General features: G+C 37.8%; 2 protein-coding genes and 1 pseudogene across 3 annotated transcripts in view; 2 read left to right on the plus strand and 1 right to left on the minus strand.

Annotated features, from left to right (window-relative positions):
* Positions 1–256: 256 nt before the first annotated feature.
* On the plus strand, positions 257–3,593 carry LOC122332834 (zinc finger protein 239-like). The gene is made up of 3 exons (XM_043230274.1): positions 257–499; positions 673–970; positions 1,419–3,593. The coding sequence occupies exons 1-3, from the start codon at positions 431–433 to the stop codon at positions 2,228–2,230; spliced, it is 1,179 nt and encodes a 392-aa protein (XP_043086209.1). The 5' UTR covers positions 257–430; the 3' UTR covers positions 2,231–3,593.
* A 41-nt stretch (positions 3,594–3,634) lies between these two features.
* LOC122332724 lies at positions 3,635–6,339 on the minus strand (annotated as a pseudogene).
* Positions 6,340–7,534: 1,195 nt separating this feature from the next.
* Positions 7,535–15,389, plus strand: part of LOC122332833 (formin-like protein 3) — a 33,644-nt gene continuing 25,789 nt past the window's right edge. For both annotated transcript variants that reach the window (XM_043230272.1, XM_043230273.1), the window contains exons 1-8: positions 7,535–7,723; positions 8,237–8,359; positions 8,659–8,730; positions 8,819–8,992; positions 9,758–9,924; positions 12,079–12,339; positions 12,423–12,978; positions 13,917–14,079. In XM_043230272.1, the coding sequence (XP_043086207.1) occupies positions 7,691–7,723; positions 8,237–8,359; positions 8,659–8,730; positions 8,819–8,992; positions 9,758–9,924; positions 12,079–12,339; positions 12,423–12,978; positions 13,917–14,079 (1,549 nt within the window). In that variant the 5' untranslated portion in view covers positions 7,535–7,690. The remainder of the gene's footprint in view (positions 7,724–8,236; positions 8,360–8,658; positions 8,731–8,818; positions 8,993–9,757; positions 9,925–12,078; positions 12,340–12,422; positions 12,979–13,916; positions 14,080–15,389) is intronic.

Genomic DNA, 15,389 nt, shown 5'->3' on the forward strand with positions numbered 1-15,389 from the left:
CCCTTGGTTTCAGGATGAATAGTGGGAAAATCCGGCCCTGACTGGAAGAGTAGAACATGAAGCCTGGGCTACTTCGAGAGTATACTACAAGTGGACTAGTAACCATTTTGCCTGAAAAAACCAAACCGAGCTCGAAACAAATGATTCCCAATGGTTTCCCAATGATTTCAATGGTTAATCCAGAGATGAACGACGATGGGATTGTGGACCATACTCCCAATAGATGGCAGTAATGTCAGATTTTGCAGTTTAATCTCCCTTGTAAACAAAACGAAGCAGAAGTAGCTGACATTATTGTACAGTTCTGGCAGCGTTGAGTTTCCGAAGAAAGCGGCAGAATTGTGAGAAAAGCATTTTTAAGACGTAAACGTGGCGAAAGAAGGATATGATGTATCTGTCCGTGCTGGATATCGACGGTTTCACGACGTGAATGACTAAAAGGGAGGCGTCTCTGGAAGTGAAGCTGATGATGGAGAGACACAGAAAACTGAGCAGAGAGGTTTGTGCGTGAAAAAGATTCACTTCATCCGGCATGACTGCGCGCGCTTTTAACGGCTTTGTTCATATCCCGTGTGAATCACTACTTGCTCGATAAATAAAAACGAACATAAACGTCCTTGCGATCAAAGTCGTTATCTAAATTCATTACAACTGTGATGCTTTGTTTCTTAGGAGATGGAGAAGGTTTCAGTCGGGGTGACTGATGGGAGCGTCAGAGATCAGCTCTCTGAACAGAGATCCGGAAACACGCAGGACTCGGAGATCAGCCTCAGTTTACTTTGTTACACTGAGGCTCATGACAGTCATGAATCCAGCAGTCGAATGTCTTTGGGTTTAGAGCGTAACCCTGAAGAAGGGCAGACGACACTCAAGATGTGCTCGGTGAAGCTGGAGGACTGCAGGAACATGAAAAGAGCTCATGAAGAACAGAGCGATGATGATGATGATGATGATGTTTTTATTCCATCAGGTAATTTCCTTATTTTTGTACATTTTTATTATATTTGTCTGCCTGGTCAAATGGTTTAAAAGGCAACTTTTTATTGTTGTGTGCAAAAATCTGACTTTTAATCAAGATATATTAAATATTGAGGATTGTAATTGATTCTAGTTTGAGTGTATGCAATTGTTTCTTGTTAGTATTTTATGGGAAACTTGCGAATAAATGAAAGGATGTCAAAAATTAAACGAAGTATGTTTTTTGCTGACAGGGTTGGTTTGCTTCTAGTGTTAAAATGTGCAACTTAATCGAGCCACAGAATCAGTTCGGTGATTCTAAATAAATTAGTGTTGAAAAAAGTAGTGTATAAACGTGACCAGAATTTAGTTTAAGCTTCAGATCTTCAGAAAAAGGAGCTGTTTTGCTTCATATTTTACAATATAATTGATATTCAATTATGCACTGTGTTTGTTTTTAGACTTAAAAGAGGAACGTGAAGTGGAGGAGATGCATCAGAAACCTAAAAACGATTTAAGCGACGAAGCGTTTTTCACTGGCAACGAGTGTGGAACGAGTTTAGTTCAGGAAGGTGAAAAACCGCACAAATGCCCTCGGTGTGGCAGGAGTTTTTCGCAAAGAGAACAGCTTGAAGTGCATGCGAAAGTTCACAACGGAGAGAAACCCTTTGCCTGCCGTGATTGTGGCAAGAGCTTCACGCGTCAAGGAAGCCTTAACGTGCACATGAGGGTCCACACCGGAGAGAAGCCTTTCCTGTGCCCTCAGTGTGGAAAGAGTTTCAGTATTAAACTGTACCTTAAGAATCATCTGAAAATTCACACGGGAGAGAAACCGTACACGTGCGCCGAGTGCGGGAGGATATTCTCACAGAGAGGACACCTCGACACGCACATGAGGTCTCACACCGGAGAGAAGCCTTATTCGTGCCAAGAGTGTGGAAAGAGTTTCACGCGCCAAGGAAGGCTTAACATTCACATGAGAACTCACACCGGAGAGAAGCCGTTCACCTGCCCTCAGTGTGAGAAGAGTTTCATCGGTAAACATTACCTTAAGGATCACCTGAAAGTTCACACCGGAGAGAAACCGTACACGTGCACTCAGTGCGGGAAGAGTTTTGCGCATAAAGGAATCCTTAATGTGCACGCGAGAGTTCACACCGGAGAGAAACCTTATACCTGCCACGTGTGTGGAAAGAGTTTCACGCGGGCAGAGAGCGTCAAAGACCATCATCTACGAATTCACTCTGGAGAAAAGTCAAAAAGTAAAGCATGATTTGGGGTTTAGAACTTGTCTGTCTCTGATACGAGAACCGTGGTTTCAGAGATGCTTTACATATATATGCTATGCATTATGCTCAACCAAAACTCTGTATCATGAAATTCATTGTCTGATTCAATAATCGGTTTTTATTTGTAACTGCAGCCATAATAATATTTTTGCTTAATCATAAAAGTTCTGCATTGCCGTGGACTCTAGACTATTTAATTGTATATAGTATCTGTATTTAATATGATGCTAATTTAACGTTTATCAGTATGAAATGACAAAATTAGGGTGAACGTTGAGATCAGGTGAAAGTTGCTGGCTCTTTGATCGCCCCTCGTGGCTGGCTGCAGTACAGGCCATAAACCCCGCCTTCTCCATGTAAACAAGTGGGACACGAGTCAAAAAAATGATTTACACTACCAAAACAATTTTCCGAAATATGGTTTTAGTCATTTCTGGTAGTTGTTTTCATGTTGATATATGTTCGTTTGTGATCATTTTGATTTTAGCTAGTAATTTGATGCTGTAAAAATGGGGGCTTGTCGTTGTGGTTGACTGGATCTGCGGGATTTTGATACTTTGGCTCCAAATTAATGTCTTTTGCGCAGACTCAGGCTCCAAATAACATCATTTAATCAAGATGGCAGCTGCCATTTCTTACAGTGGAAGGAAGCAGAGATGTCCTGATGTTCGTCCTTTTTTTTTTACACTCTATGGTTGAGATCATCATGGACCTTGAAACCGTCTTGAAGAACAAAAGGTCAAAGCAGCACATGACTAGTTTGTTGTATAAGGGTGATGGTTGTGTACTACACTGGAGCCAATTTGAAAAAAGGACCTGATTCCACTCAACTTCAAGAGTGAGTAGAGTTGGACTATTAAACAATTCCACCAGAGACCTTTTTTCTGGTTGCTGTGTCCCAAGATGTCCTTATTGGTTTCTGCATTTGTCAAAAATCACTTGGCGATGAGGCAGTGGCATTCATGGTTCTTCGTTAGGTTATGTTGCGTTTCAGTAGGAAAAACACAGAACAATCAAGTAATTGCAGCTAATGATTGAGGAATCGTTTGACTATTTATGAAATTGTTACTTTGTTGTCTTATGAGCAGTGAGAATGGAAAACCAGTAGAGAAAAATGCTATGTAATGAAAAGTTAGTTTCGTTTTGATTTCTTCCAAACAAAACTGGCACTACTATGTAAAATAATCAACAAATAGTTATTATAATTGATTCTTTGTCATCCCCATTAATGGCATGTTCACTTGCCTCCCTTTAGACAAGTCTATTTGTTGGACTGTACGTCAGTGATCCACTATAGTCTTCATTTGGGACATGTAACAAGCAGCATGGATCATTTTGACGTTTTTTGACTTTGACGTGACATCATGTACTTCTCATCTGACTCCAGATTAGATGATCGGTGGTCTTGACTGTTTACCTTCATCATTAAAACATGGGCTGAGGAACGGATATAGTTTGTCAGTGAAAGACTGACCAGTGCAAGAGTAGATAGGAGAGCTGGACTCCACATCATAAAAAGAAACTAGACCATCCTCATAATCCACAAACACACCAACCCTCTCAAGTGTCTCTCTGAGATAGAGAGACACAGGGATTGACACAAGCTTTGTATTGAACCTCATTTCTCAGAACCAAAGTCCAGCATCCATCTTCAGGATTGAGTCTGACCTTTTTACGCATTCTCTGGAAACTCCTAAATCCCACTCAGCCTTGCCATTCACCTGCACCTCAAAATAAAATTTCCATGAAGAGAAACCCTCTTTTCCCAATCCGAACATGAATCAAATCTCTCTGGATAGTTAGGAAGGTTCTGCTTAATGTTTCCATGCTGAACTTCTTTTCCATCCTTGGACAAGATGAGTTCAGGATAAGCTGTATCGAGTCCCATCCATTGAGAGAGATCAGAGAATATAAAAAAAAAGCATTCAGCAAATTAGTTTATAAATGTGTAAGCAAGTGTATATGAGAAGTGCATCTTCCAGACTACCTGCATACTGCTGCATCATCTTCAACACTGTGGACAGAAATGAGAACGAGACTCTGAGCAACAGATATTACATATTGCTGACAATGATGCTGACTTGACCTTCAGTTAGCAAAAATGAAGAAAAAATAAACAAGAGCTGCACTTGACCTATTTATGTCCCTGCTGGTGGAAAATCGCGAATAAAGGTTGCGATGGTTATATTGAAATACTGAGAGTGCACGCATTCATAGTAAAGTCAGTACTGATCTCCATCCGTTTTTTTGTTGGTTTAGAAGTACAAGTGGATGAGTAAAACTGCAACAGGAGATGGAAGATATTCATCAGCATGGCAAGCGTTTTATGGTTTATCATTAATGAGAGATGTTCACAGACCTGTAGGAGCTCAGTCTGTGAGAGCTGTTCCAGCTCAGTGTGTCTTTTCTTGCCGCGTCTCTTTAATGAGATCTTTGGCCTGTTTCTCTGTTGATTTCCGCTGTTTCTTCATTTTTTCCAGCAGCTCAGACTGACATCTCTACAAGCAACAGCTTAGATCAGCGAAGAGCTAAACTCTGGTTGATTTCTCTTTATGGGAAATCGATTAAGATTAATCTGTTATGTATTTAAATACGGGTTCATTCAAAAACTGTTGTTAAGCAGATTGAAATGTTAGAATGCGTTATTCATTTCAGATTACGTTATCTTCTGCTTGCCTTTCTTAGCTCTGCCGAGTGCCTGATTGCTTGAATCTTCTTCGGTCTGCGTTTTAACAATATGATCCTACAAACAGAAAAGCATAGATCTTCTTACAGAAAGGCCAATTTAATATTGATAAAACTTTTCTATCTCTTAGTCCATGTTTGACCATTTTATAGGGTAACCTGTATTTACAAAAACCTGAAAAAATCCATTTCTAGCAGATGGATTGAAAGATCTTAAACCTGTTCACATGCTTTGCACTTCATGGGGTCTTTTATAGTGTTTGTATTTCTTTCCTCCTTCTCTTGACTCTCCTCTACAGGAACAGTGCTGTGATTCCTGTGGTCTCCTTCAGTGCAGGACAGACACACACATCCGGTCATCTCTGCAGAACAACTCCAATGTTCTCTCATGTTTCTGGCATATATAACGCTCCAGAATTTCCACAGCGTTGATCAGTGTGTGTTTCTTTAGACGTGGGACTCTGATGAGGTTTCAGGTGAGCTCTGACACATCAAGCAGGACTTCACCGCTTTCTGCTTTCTTTCATCACAGACGTCACACAACACCTCAGATCTTCCTAGCTCAAACGTCTCCTTAAAGGGCACAACCTCTCTGAGCGCTGTATTAATTTTGAGATGAGGTCTTTTGCTGAACTTTTCATTGCAGATAGGGCAGAAACAGCCTGGATTGGTTTTCCAGCATTTGTTCAGGAAGCTTCTGCAGAGGTTGTGTCCACATGACTGGGTCAAGGAAAACATCTAGACAGATGGAGCACTGGAGCTCCTCGTTTAGTGGACCGCTGGTGGACTCCATGGCTGAAAAGGCAAACGATAACATTATACTTTCTAAAATGCTGAATTAAAATGAGCGATAATAGGGCTTTGGCTGGCTATATGGGCATGCCTTTCTTCTACTCTGGACGGAGTGTCCCAGGACATGTCGCAAAGCAGATCTTTTTACAAAAATGAAAGTCAGATTCATCCTCAATAGATGTAGTTCTGAGTTTCTTCTCTGTCTAACAGTAGGAGGCGCTGCAGATCTTCAGCTCGCTGATAAAAACAAACTAAGACAAGCCTGTGTCTGCTTACATTTTTATTTACATCATCACGTTTATTTATTTATTTTAAATATCTGATTTCATAAATATGTTGTAGTTTTGAGAGAGAGGGAGAGAAACATAAAGATTTAGGCCCAGGAAGGACCTATGAGACACTATTCTTTATTTTACATTGATTTATTTATTTTTTTATGTTTTTTTTCTTAACATTCCAGGTTCAACGCGATCTTGTGATAATTCGTATGCATTTTACGTGAAATGTTGTTCTATGAAACATACATTTTCGTACATTTTTACAGGCTCTAAACCGTATAAAACTGGCGTATTTTTAGCATCTAAACGTACAAATTCTTAGGTATCTAAATCGCTTATTGGGGAAAAATTATAGAAATGCATATTTGCTATAAAAAGGGTAGGTTCAGGTTTGGGGGTAGGTTAAGGGGTCTAAAAATCTAAATCGCTTATTCACAAAACAATAAAAAATGCACTGATACGATCTTAATTACATAAAACATATGCAAATATTTTGTTTTTTAACTTGAAATACGTAGCGATTTGCACGTTTTAAACTTTAAAATGCGTCTAAATTGTATGTTGCAGCATCAGAATGTATGTTTTATGCTTGTAAAAGTTACGTATTCATACCTGCGTATAAACACGAGATCAGGCTGACAGGTTAGGGCTTTCATGCTGCAAAGATAAGCTATAACATTACAGAAGCCTGTATTTAAGCTGAAACACTGAAAGTGACTCCAAGCTGTAGGCTATATAACTCCTTGTGAAAAGTAACCATGGTTTAATTGTACTAAAACGTTTAGCAACCATGTTTATTGGTGTATTGATTACCATTTACCATGCTACAAAAACTATGATTATTATTTTTTTAGAGACAGTTGAATTGTGTTACAAATTATAATATCTCCAATATTCATGTTTTTTTTTTTTTTTTTTTTTTTTTTTTTTACAAATTTGAGAGTTTAACCAACTATACAGTGGGTATGGAAAGTATTCAGATCCCCTTAAATGTTAAATGTTTCACTCTTTGTTCTGTAGCAGCCATTTGTTAAAATCATTTAATTTCATTTTTTTTTCTTATTAATGTACACACAGCACCCCATATTGACAGAAAAACACAGAATTGTTGACATTTGTGCAGATTTTTTTAAAAGAAAAACTGAAATATCACATGATCATAAGTATTCAGACCCTTTGCTGTGACACTCGTGTATTTAACTCAGGGGCTGTCCATTTCTTCTGATCATCTTTGAAATAGTTCTACACCTTCATTTGATTCCAGCTCTGTTTGATTATACTGATTGGACTTGGGAAAAAAAAAACTTTGCAAATGGCTGCAATTTAACAAAGAGTGAAAAACTGAAGGCGGTCTGAATACTTTCAGTACCCACTGTGTATGCAGACAACAGCAGAGAAGGACTCTGTATCTGCAACTGAGGGACGGACTTTGCATGTCCCGCAGAAAGATGAGAAGTCAGATAAAGGGTGGAGGTGTATGACTTCATCTTTTTCTATTTTTTTCCTTCAGGTAAGCCGCATTTAAGGAAGTTAGTAATAAATCTGCGTGCCATACAAGCATACCTAGTTCTCTCTCATGTAAACACACATCCCTTTTCAGAGGTCTGCAAACCTCAGTCAGTGTACTATTTGAAAAAATCGAATGGGTGATCTGACATGTTTTGATCTCCTGAAGTCCAATGAAGAAGCATGGATTACAGAAAGACAGTGCATGTTCCTCAGGTAAGGACCTTTTCTTTTTTTTTCTTAATAACAGGCGCATTTAGCTAATATTTAGTAGAAATCTACAATTTGTTAAAATTAACAGGTAATCTGTTGAATACACTTTTTAGGTAAACAAAATGGGTATCAAACATCATTGGGCATTTGACAGGGATGTAATGTGATTTTTTTTTAAATAATCTGCGTTCTTGCTTTCATTAACATATTAGTGCATTTAATCTCTCGCATTGATTGACAGCTGATGACGTTAAACAAAACAGAAAAAACATAATTTGTCTCTATAAGGTGTAATAAAAAGTTCAAATATACGAGAAGCACAACCTCGTGTCATATACTGGTGTCCACAAATCATTTTGATGTGAACTAGCACGAAAAAGAAAAGAGTAAACTTCCTCATTTCAACAGTTTGTTGCGAGCGAGTTCATCGTTACCAAACAATGTTGCGTGGAGACCGCATGTGCTCGTCTCGAGAGTAATCGCAGCTCTTGACTTAACCTCGCATTGTTTCTACAGCTTAGCAACGAAATGCAGCTGAACGTCATGAACTGGGTTAAATCGGGCAAAATGAGTATCGACGAAGTTCTGGTCCGGGCTAACAATGGCACGTTACACAAGCAGAGGACCACTGAGCCGGAGGTGCAGTATGGGATATGCTTAAATCTTCTCGTTTATAGATCTTATCAGCATTTTTAAACATGTCTTTCTATTGAGTTTCAATAAAAAAATAGGTCAAGAAAATGGGTGTGCGAGTCACATACTTTTCACGTTTTGGCACAGTTGTTTTTAAGGAAATGATTTGTTGTTCAACCAGTCTTGGTGGCCGCAGAGCTAATATTATAAGCAGCTCTCTATGGTGATAATAAAGTGACATTTTGTGAAGAGGAAGTATTGCTTATTTCTTGAACTCTTTGTTTAAGTTAATATCTTTGTTGCAGGAAAAACAGTTGCAGTACAACTTCAGTGTCCGGAAATTCAACCGCTACATATGGCAGAAGCGGGTTCTGCAGGTGTGTATGTACGCACCGAACTGCTCTTATACGGCTCTGGCCTCCGGAAACCGCGTATAACGAGTGAACACCTTTTTTTTTGCTTTAGGTTGATTTCAGCACGAGCCTTTTGTGCAGCATTGAAAAAGGCATTGTGAAACGCCAGCTCTGTTTTTCTGAGGTGAAAAACTGCCACGATGCACCAGGTACCAGGTTCTCGATTTCGTTTAGGGATCGCTCTGACTATGAGCTGGAAGCTGCGTCCTTAGAGGACAAGCAGCAGGTGAGCACATCGCACGCTGCAGGGATTGAATTTTAATTCTGCACCCGATCGTTAAAGGAATAGTTCACCCAAAAATGTTGCTTTACTCACACTCAGGCCATCCAAGATGTAGACGATTTGGAGAAAATAACCTTATATCACTTACTCTCCCATGGGAGTGAATGGGAGTGAATGGGTGCCGTCAGAATGAGAGTCCAAACAGCTGATAAAAAATAATCCATAGGACATTTTGTGAAGCTGCCTGTTTGTAAGAAACAATTTTTTTTTCCCCAGTTAAAAAGTTGTCTCATCTAAATCAGGAGAGAAATATGCACACATCAAGCAACGCAAAATCTCAAAACGGCTTTAAAAAGGAGATGTTGGTTCATTTATAGACTTTTAGAGAAAGCAAAACGCTAGTTGTTGTTTGCTCATATACTCACGGCCAAAAGAAGTGGTTTAGATTTATTCGTTTAAATGGTTTTTCGAGTCATAGAATATTAATTGATGGACTGCAGCCATGTGGATTATGTTTGGACTCTCGTTCTGACGGCACCCATTCACTGCAGAGGATCCATTTCTGAGCAAGTGGTGCAATGCTGCATTTCTCCAAATCTGATCTACATCAAAAAAAACGTTTTGATTGGCCCGAGGGTGAGAGCATTTTCAGCAATAATGCATCTTTAAACACATAGCGAATCCGCTGCCCTCTCTAAATCATCATCGTGAGTTTGCACGTTTGTTTGATGGTAATGGATTGAATCGTGTTTCTGATGACCGTCTCAGATCATGCAGCTGGTGAACCAGGTCATCTACAGCAACATATACAGCCCTCTTGTGAACGGGAACTCCGTTGAAAAGCAAACCTCACACTTGCCTCCAACTCCTGACAACCTCAAAGAGGGCCATCTGTTGCTGCAGAGAGGAGGACTGGCTTCGTTCAAATGGAAGAAGTATGAACTCTGTTTCGTCTGCTTCTCGTAGACGAGTGCTCAGCAGTTGTTATACTAGTTAAACTAGAAGATAAGTCACACCTTATCACTTCGAATCGTGTTTAGGCCTTGTCTGTTAACATTTTAGTGGTGCTTACTCACTAAGAGAGGCATCCTGCTGACTCAAACCTTTTAAACAAACTCCTAACCATGAGTATTAAATTATGGTACGCTGCTTTTGTAAATAATGTTACATTTTTAATTGTTATTTTTATTGTACCTAATAGCAAGCGTAAAAAATCCCTCTTACATCGGATCATTAATAGGAACTACAGAGGCCAGATTCCCTGTATAAATATCTTTACATGAAGATAAAGATAAATACGACATTTGTATGCAATAATGTTCTTAAGCGCAGTCCTTGAAAAATTTGGGTTCTCAGATATTGTTCTTAAGAACATTCCATTTAGTTTTTTCTTAAGAAAAAGAGTTATCCGATTGACTGAATGGCTGAAGAAAACACTTCAAAGGCTGTCTTTTTGCACTTCCTGCAGATTACCATAATCATAATCATAACAAGCAATTTTTTTTTGTCATAACCTGCTTGACGGGTGTTCAGCGCTTGGCCTCGCATCGTTTAATGCACTGTTCATTTTAAGTAGTTTATTCATCAGCCTTATTTTTCGATGCGGAAGCTGTTTTCTAGTAAATCTAGTAAAAGACTTCCGGTTCGTTAAATAATGAGAAGAATAACAAAGCGCAGTAAAGAGTACTGTACTTGCACTACAAAACGCTGCGTTCATAATTAAGATACTATATTAAAATTATATGGCGAGGAGCACAAATTGTTTTATGCAGCTTAAGCATAGCTGAAAGTGGATAACACCAAACGCATTCAATTTATAAATGGCCGCTCCCACTTTTACAGGAAAAATAAGGTCAAGTTGTCATGAATTTCAAATTTAATTGAATCATTGTTTACATTAACGATCCTTTGTGTTACTTCAGAAAACATGCATAACCATAGAATAGTGCAAGGAATTCTATTAATAATCTGAAATAACAGTTTAAGGTTAAATGTTTAAGGTTTGATCTTCCGAAACGTATTTTTGTTGTTTTTTAAGAAGGTTCTTTTTAGGAATTCGAATTCTTTTTGTTGAAAGATAAGAACATTCTTAAGTATTTGCGGGAATGGCAAATATTCCAAACATGTTTCTTAAAAAAGAGAATATAAAGACAAAATATCAGTTTAGGACGATTTTATTTTTCATATTGTTTTATAGAAAACCCTAGTGACTTCATAGAAAAGTACCTTAGGGACCACATAGCGACATATATATATATATATATATATATATATATATATATATATATATATATATATATATATATATATATATATATATATATGAATATTTGTATATTAAATGGGTAACACTTTACAATAAGGTGTTGTTTGTTAACATTAGTTATTGTATTAGCTAACATAAACAACGGGCGATGCATTTATTACGCTATTCATTAATCTTTGTTGATGTTAGTTAATGACGATACAGTTGTTCGTGGTTCATGTTAGTTCACTAATGTTGACAAACACAACTTGTGATTTTAATAATGCATTAATAAAAGCTTAATTAACATTACCTAAGATGAATAAATGCTGTAGAAGTATTGTTCATTCTTAGTTTATGTTTACTAGTGCTGTTAACTGATGAACCTTATTGTAAAGTGCTACCATTACATTTATATGTATATAATATAAATCGTATAAACATATACATGTAAATATTTTTAAAAATGTATACCGTATGAGTGTCTATTAATATTATACATATATATACATACATATATATATATATATATATATATATATATATATATATATATATAGATGTGTGTGTTATTTATATATATGTTATATATATATATATATATATATATATATATGACCAAAAAACATTTGATGACAGAAAAATTTTAAAATTGGTTGATATAGAAGGCAGTTAATTTAAAATATAATAACATTACTGTTTTTCAATCAATAAATCACTTCTTTTATTTCTAAAGTGCTTTTAACAATACAGATTGTATCAAAGCACTGAACAGTATAAAATAGAAGAATACAATGATAGGTGTGTCTAATGACGAGATTGCTCTCTGGTTCTTCACTCTTAGGTACGAGGCTTATCTTCAGACTGGTCAGCTGACCTTGTTCCCAGACACTCAGAACTCTGCCAGCAGCGATGCAGGTGCGTCTGTTTCCTTCAACGAGTCTGTCTGGAGTCTCTCAGACATTTACTCCAGTGTGGATGACGTCAGGTGCGCTGGGGGTGATGGGGCAGCCCTCGTCATCCATCTCTCCGACGGTAAGGTCAGGGTGGACACCCCATGCAACGCCGACACCTTCACGCTGCACAACGACAAGAACGACTTCGTGTGAGTCGAGCGCACTTTCACTGACCGATCTTGACCTGTCATTAAGTATCAGTCTCAACCGCAGTCATGTTCGTCTTTGTCAGGTTCCGGATACCGAAAAGCGACCGCGTGACCCCAGAGGCCGTAACGGATGAGCGAGACGCCTGGGTGAAAGCGATCAAACAGCTAAGTGTGGACTGGAAGCAAAAGTCACGTCTTGAGCACTTCTACGAGGCCCCGGAAAAAGATGTTACGGGGCCCGAAAGCAAGGCGCAGGACAACCGCGCGCCGCTTTCACCTCCACCGGTGCCTCATTCGCTGAGGCCGCGCTTGCCCAGATCGTCCCCGAATGTTCTTGCGGCTTTTCCAGCGGCGCCAGAATCAGAAAGCGCTTCCCGGGGAGCATCGGAAGCGGAAGCGAAGCCAGCCCTTACGGCAAAGAGCAGAGATGTGCTCAAGCCAGAGCGGACGCCCTCGGCGGTGCCCGTGACCTCACCGCCAGCCGCATGCTCATCTCCGGCTCCCTTTGTTTCGCCCCCGCCGTCAGCGGTGCCAGGTCCTGTCCCTCCTGCCCCTTTGCCCCCTCCGCTGCCCGTGAAATCCAAGCCGCTTTCAGAGAGGACAAAAGCTTTTCACTGGGACCTGGTGGCTCAGGATAAGGTATCAGCTTATGCGTCCTGTTTTATATTTGGAAGGGCTCCAGGGACCAGTTATTTATTCATTTATTTATTTTCACTTTTACTATTTTAATTTTAGACATCCTTTTAGTATTTACATTTATTATTAAGTATGTCTGTGAATGTAGTTTTTACTTATATAAGTATTATAGCATATAATGATATTCTAGGGAATTGTGAGCTTAGAATTTTTTAGCAACAGTTTGGACAGGACTCTTCAATTCTAACATGACAATGCCTCTGTGTGTAAGGCAAGGTTTAAAAATAAATGAGTCAGCGTGGAAGAACCTGACTGGTCTGCGTAAAATCGACTTCTAATCCCACCTGAACCAAAAACTCATCACCGAACACCAATGACTTGTGCATTTACTTTACGGACAAAAGTATTGGAACACCCCCCTCTGTAGAACAGAAAAAGCACTTCCTAAAAAAGTACTCCTGTATCTAAAAATGCATTTAGATGCATTTTATATATATATATATATATATATATATATATATATATATATATAAAATGCATCTAAATGCATTTTTAGATACATTTTATATATATATATATATATATATATATATATATATATATATATATATATATATATTTTCAAGTGATACTTTTTACAACTTTTTCTCAACTTTAGCGTTACAATAACCCTGTTTGAGGCAAAAAATTAATTCAAAATGCAAATGACCATTTTTATATTTTTGTTAAGTGTGTGATGATGTCGTTTGCTCGTGAATTCACTAAAAAGAGCAATTCAGCATCGCATATAACCATCGCAGCGGGGATTTCTCATCAGTGATACAGCTGTTGCGCGATCATTTTTACGCCCGCCGAAGACCGCTTGCATCCAAGCCGGCGCCCCGATATGAAACGGCGTCGTGTGAAATAATGGAGGTATTGACTGTTCCCTGCATTTGCAGATCGAGAAGTCGATGTGGTCTCGCAGGAACCCCAGGAAGATTGAAATTGACACCTCGCGCTTGTACGAGCTGTTTGGAGCGAGAGAGATGGGCCGCGTCGGCAGATCAGAGTCCATCAGTACTATGGAAATCATGCTGAACTCAAAGATCGCTCACAATTTCAGTAAGTATTCATGAGTTCTCGGAGATTCCCTTGAATCTTTTTTTTTTCCAGCGGGTGCGAGGTTTTGACCTCTCAAGTCATTAGCCAAAATCTTTAAATGAAAAATACAATTTTACCCTTAAAATATAGAAAATCACAACCAGGCTGTTTTTCAAAAAATCTCTGGAAAGGCTTGAGGAAGGTTGAAATATAGCAGATTTAGATCTTCAGTCGAACTATTCCCGTGAAGTAAGAGGATCACGGCCTTATGTTGTTGCTTGAGGAGGAATGTGAGGCCGTGGCTTGTTATAAATGGCGTATTTGTGGTAGAAGTTGTGGAATCAGTCATGGCGGGTGGGTTATTGATCTCTGTGGAAGGATTAGAGCAGCAACAGAGAGGACCGTTAAAAAACCTCTCGTGGATTGACTTTGAATAACAATAGATCTGACAAAACAATTTGCGCATAGTTTAGTCCTCGATAGATTTTAAAGTTTGAAAACACACTACGAATTAAAAAGCAAGCTTTTAGCAGACAGCCACACCAATTACACTGCTTCTTATGCTTATGTGTTTATTAGAGGTGTTTGCTAAGGCAAACCTCGCTGTTAGGGCTGTTTATACTTTTTCACAACCCAATTTGTGCTTCAGACATGACTTATTAGGATGTATTTTTGTATTATTGATGTATTTTCCTGCACTGTACATTTCATTTTATATATATATATATATATATATATATATATATATATATATATATATATATATATATATTTAATTATATATATATATATATATATATATATATATATATATAATTATATATATATATATATATATATATATATATATATATATATATATATATATATATATATATATATATATATATTTATATATATATATATATATATATATATATATATATATATATATATATATATATATATTTATATATAGTATGTATTTGTAAGTCTGAGATCACAGGTCTGACTCAAAAACTAATTTAATAAGATGCAAAATTTAAATGTCTAAAAAAATTAAATCTTCTATTGAACAAAAAAGAACATATTTTGAAGAGTGTTGGCAACTTAAAACGTTCATGGCACCCATCGACTCCAACAGTAGAGCAAGATTTCCAGCATTCATCAAAATATCTTCTTTTGTGCTCCGCAAAAGAAACTCATATATTTAAAAACCAAATTTTTCAACTTTTCAACGTGCTTTTTTTTTAAAATATGTGAATTAAAGCGACTAAATATTATGACGTACAATTAAAATACAATAATAAAGCAAATTCGAAACACGAAAAACGCTACAATCCTTTAATAAC

Source organism: Puntigrus tetrazona, unplaced genomic scaffold (genome assembly GCF_018831695.1).
Source record: "Puntigrus tetrazona isolate hp1 unplaced genomic scaffold, ASM1883169v1 S000000148, whole genome shotgun sequence".
NCBI classification, from domain to species: domain Eukaryota; kingdom Metazoa; phylum Chordata; class Actinopteri; order Cypriniformes; family Cyprinidae; genus Puntigrus; species Puntigrus tetrazona.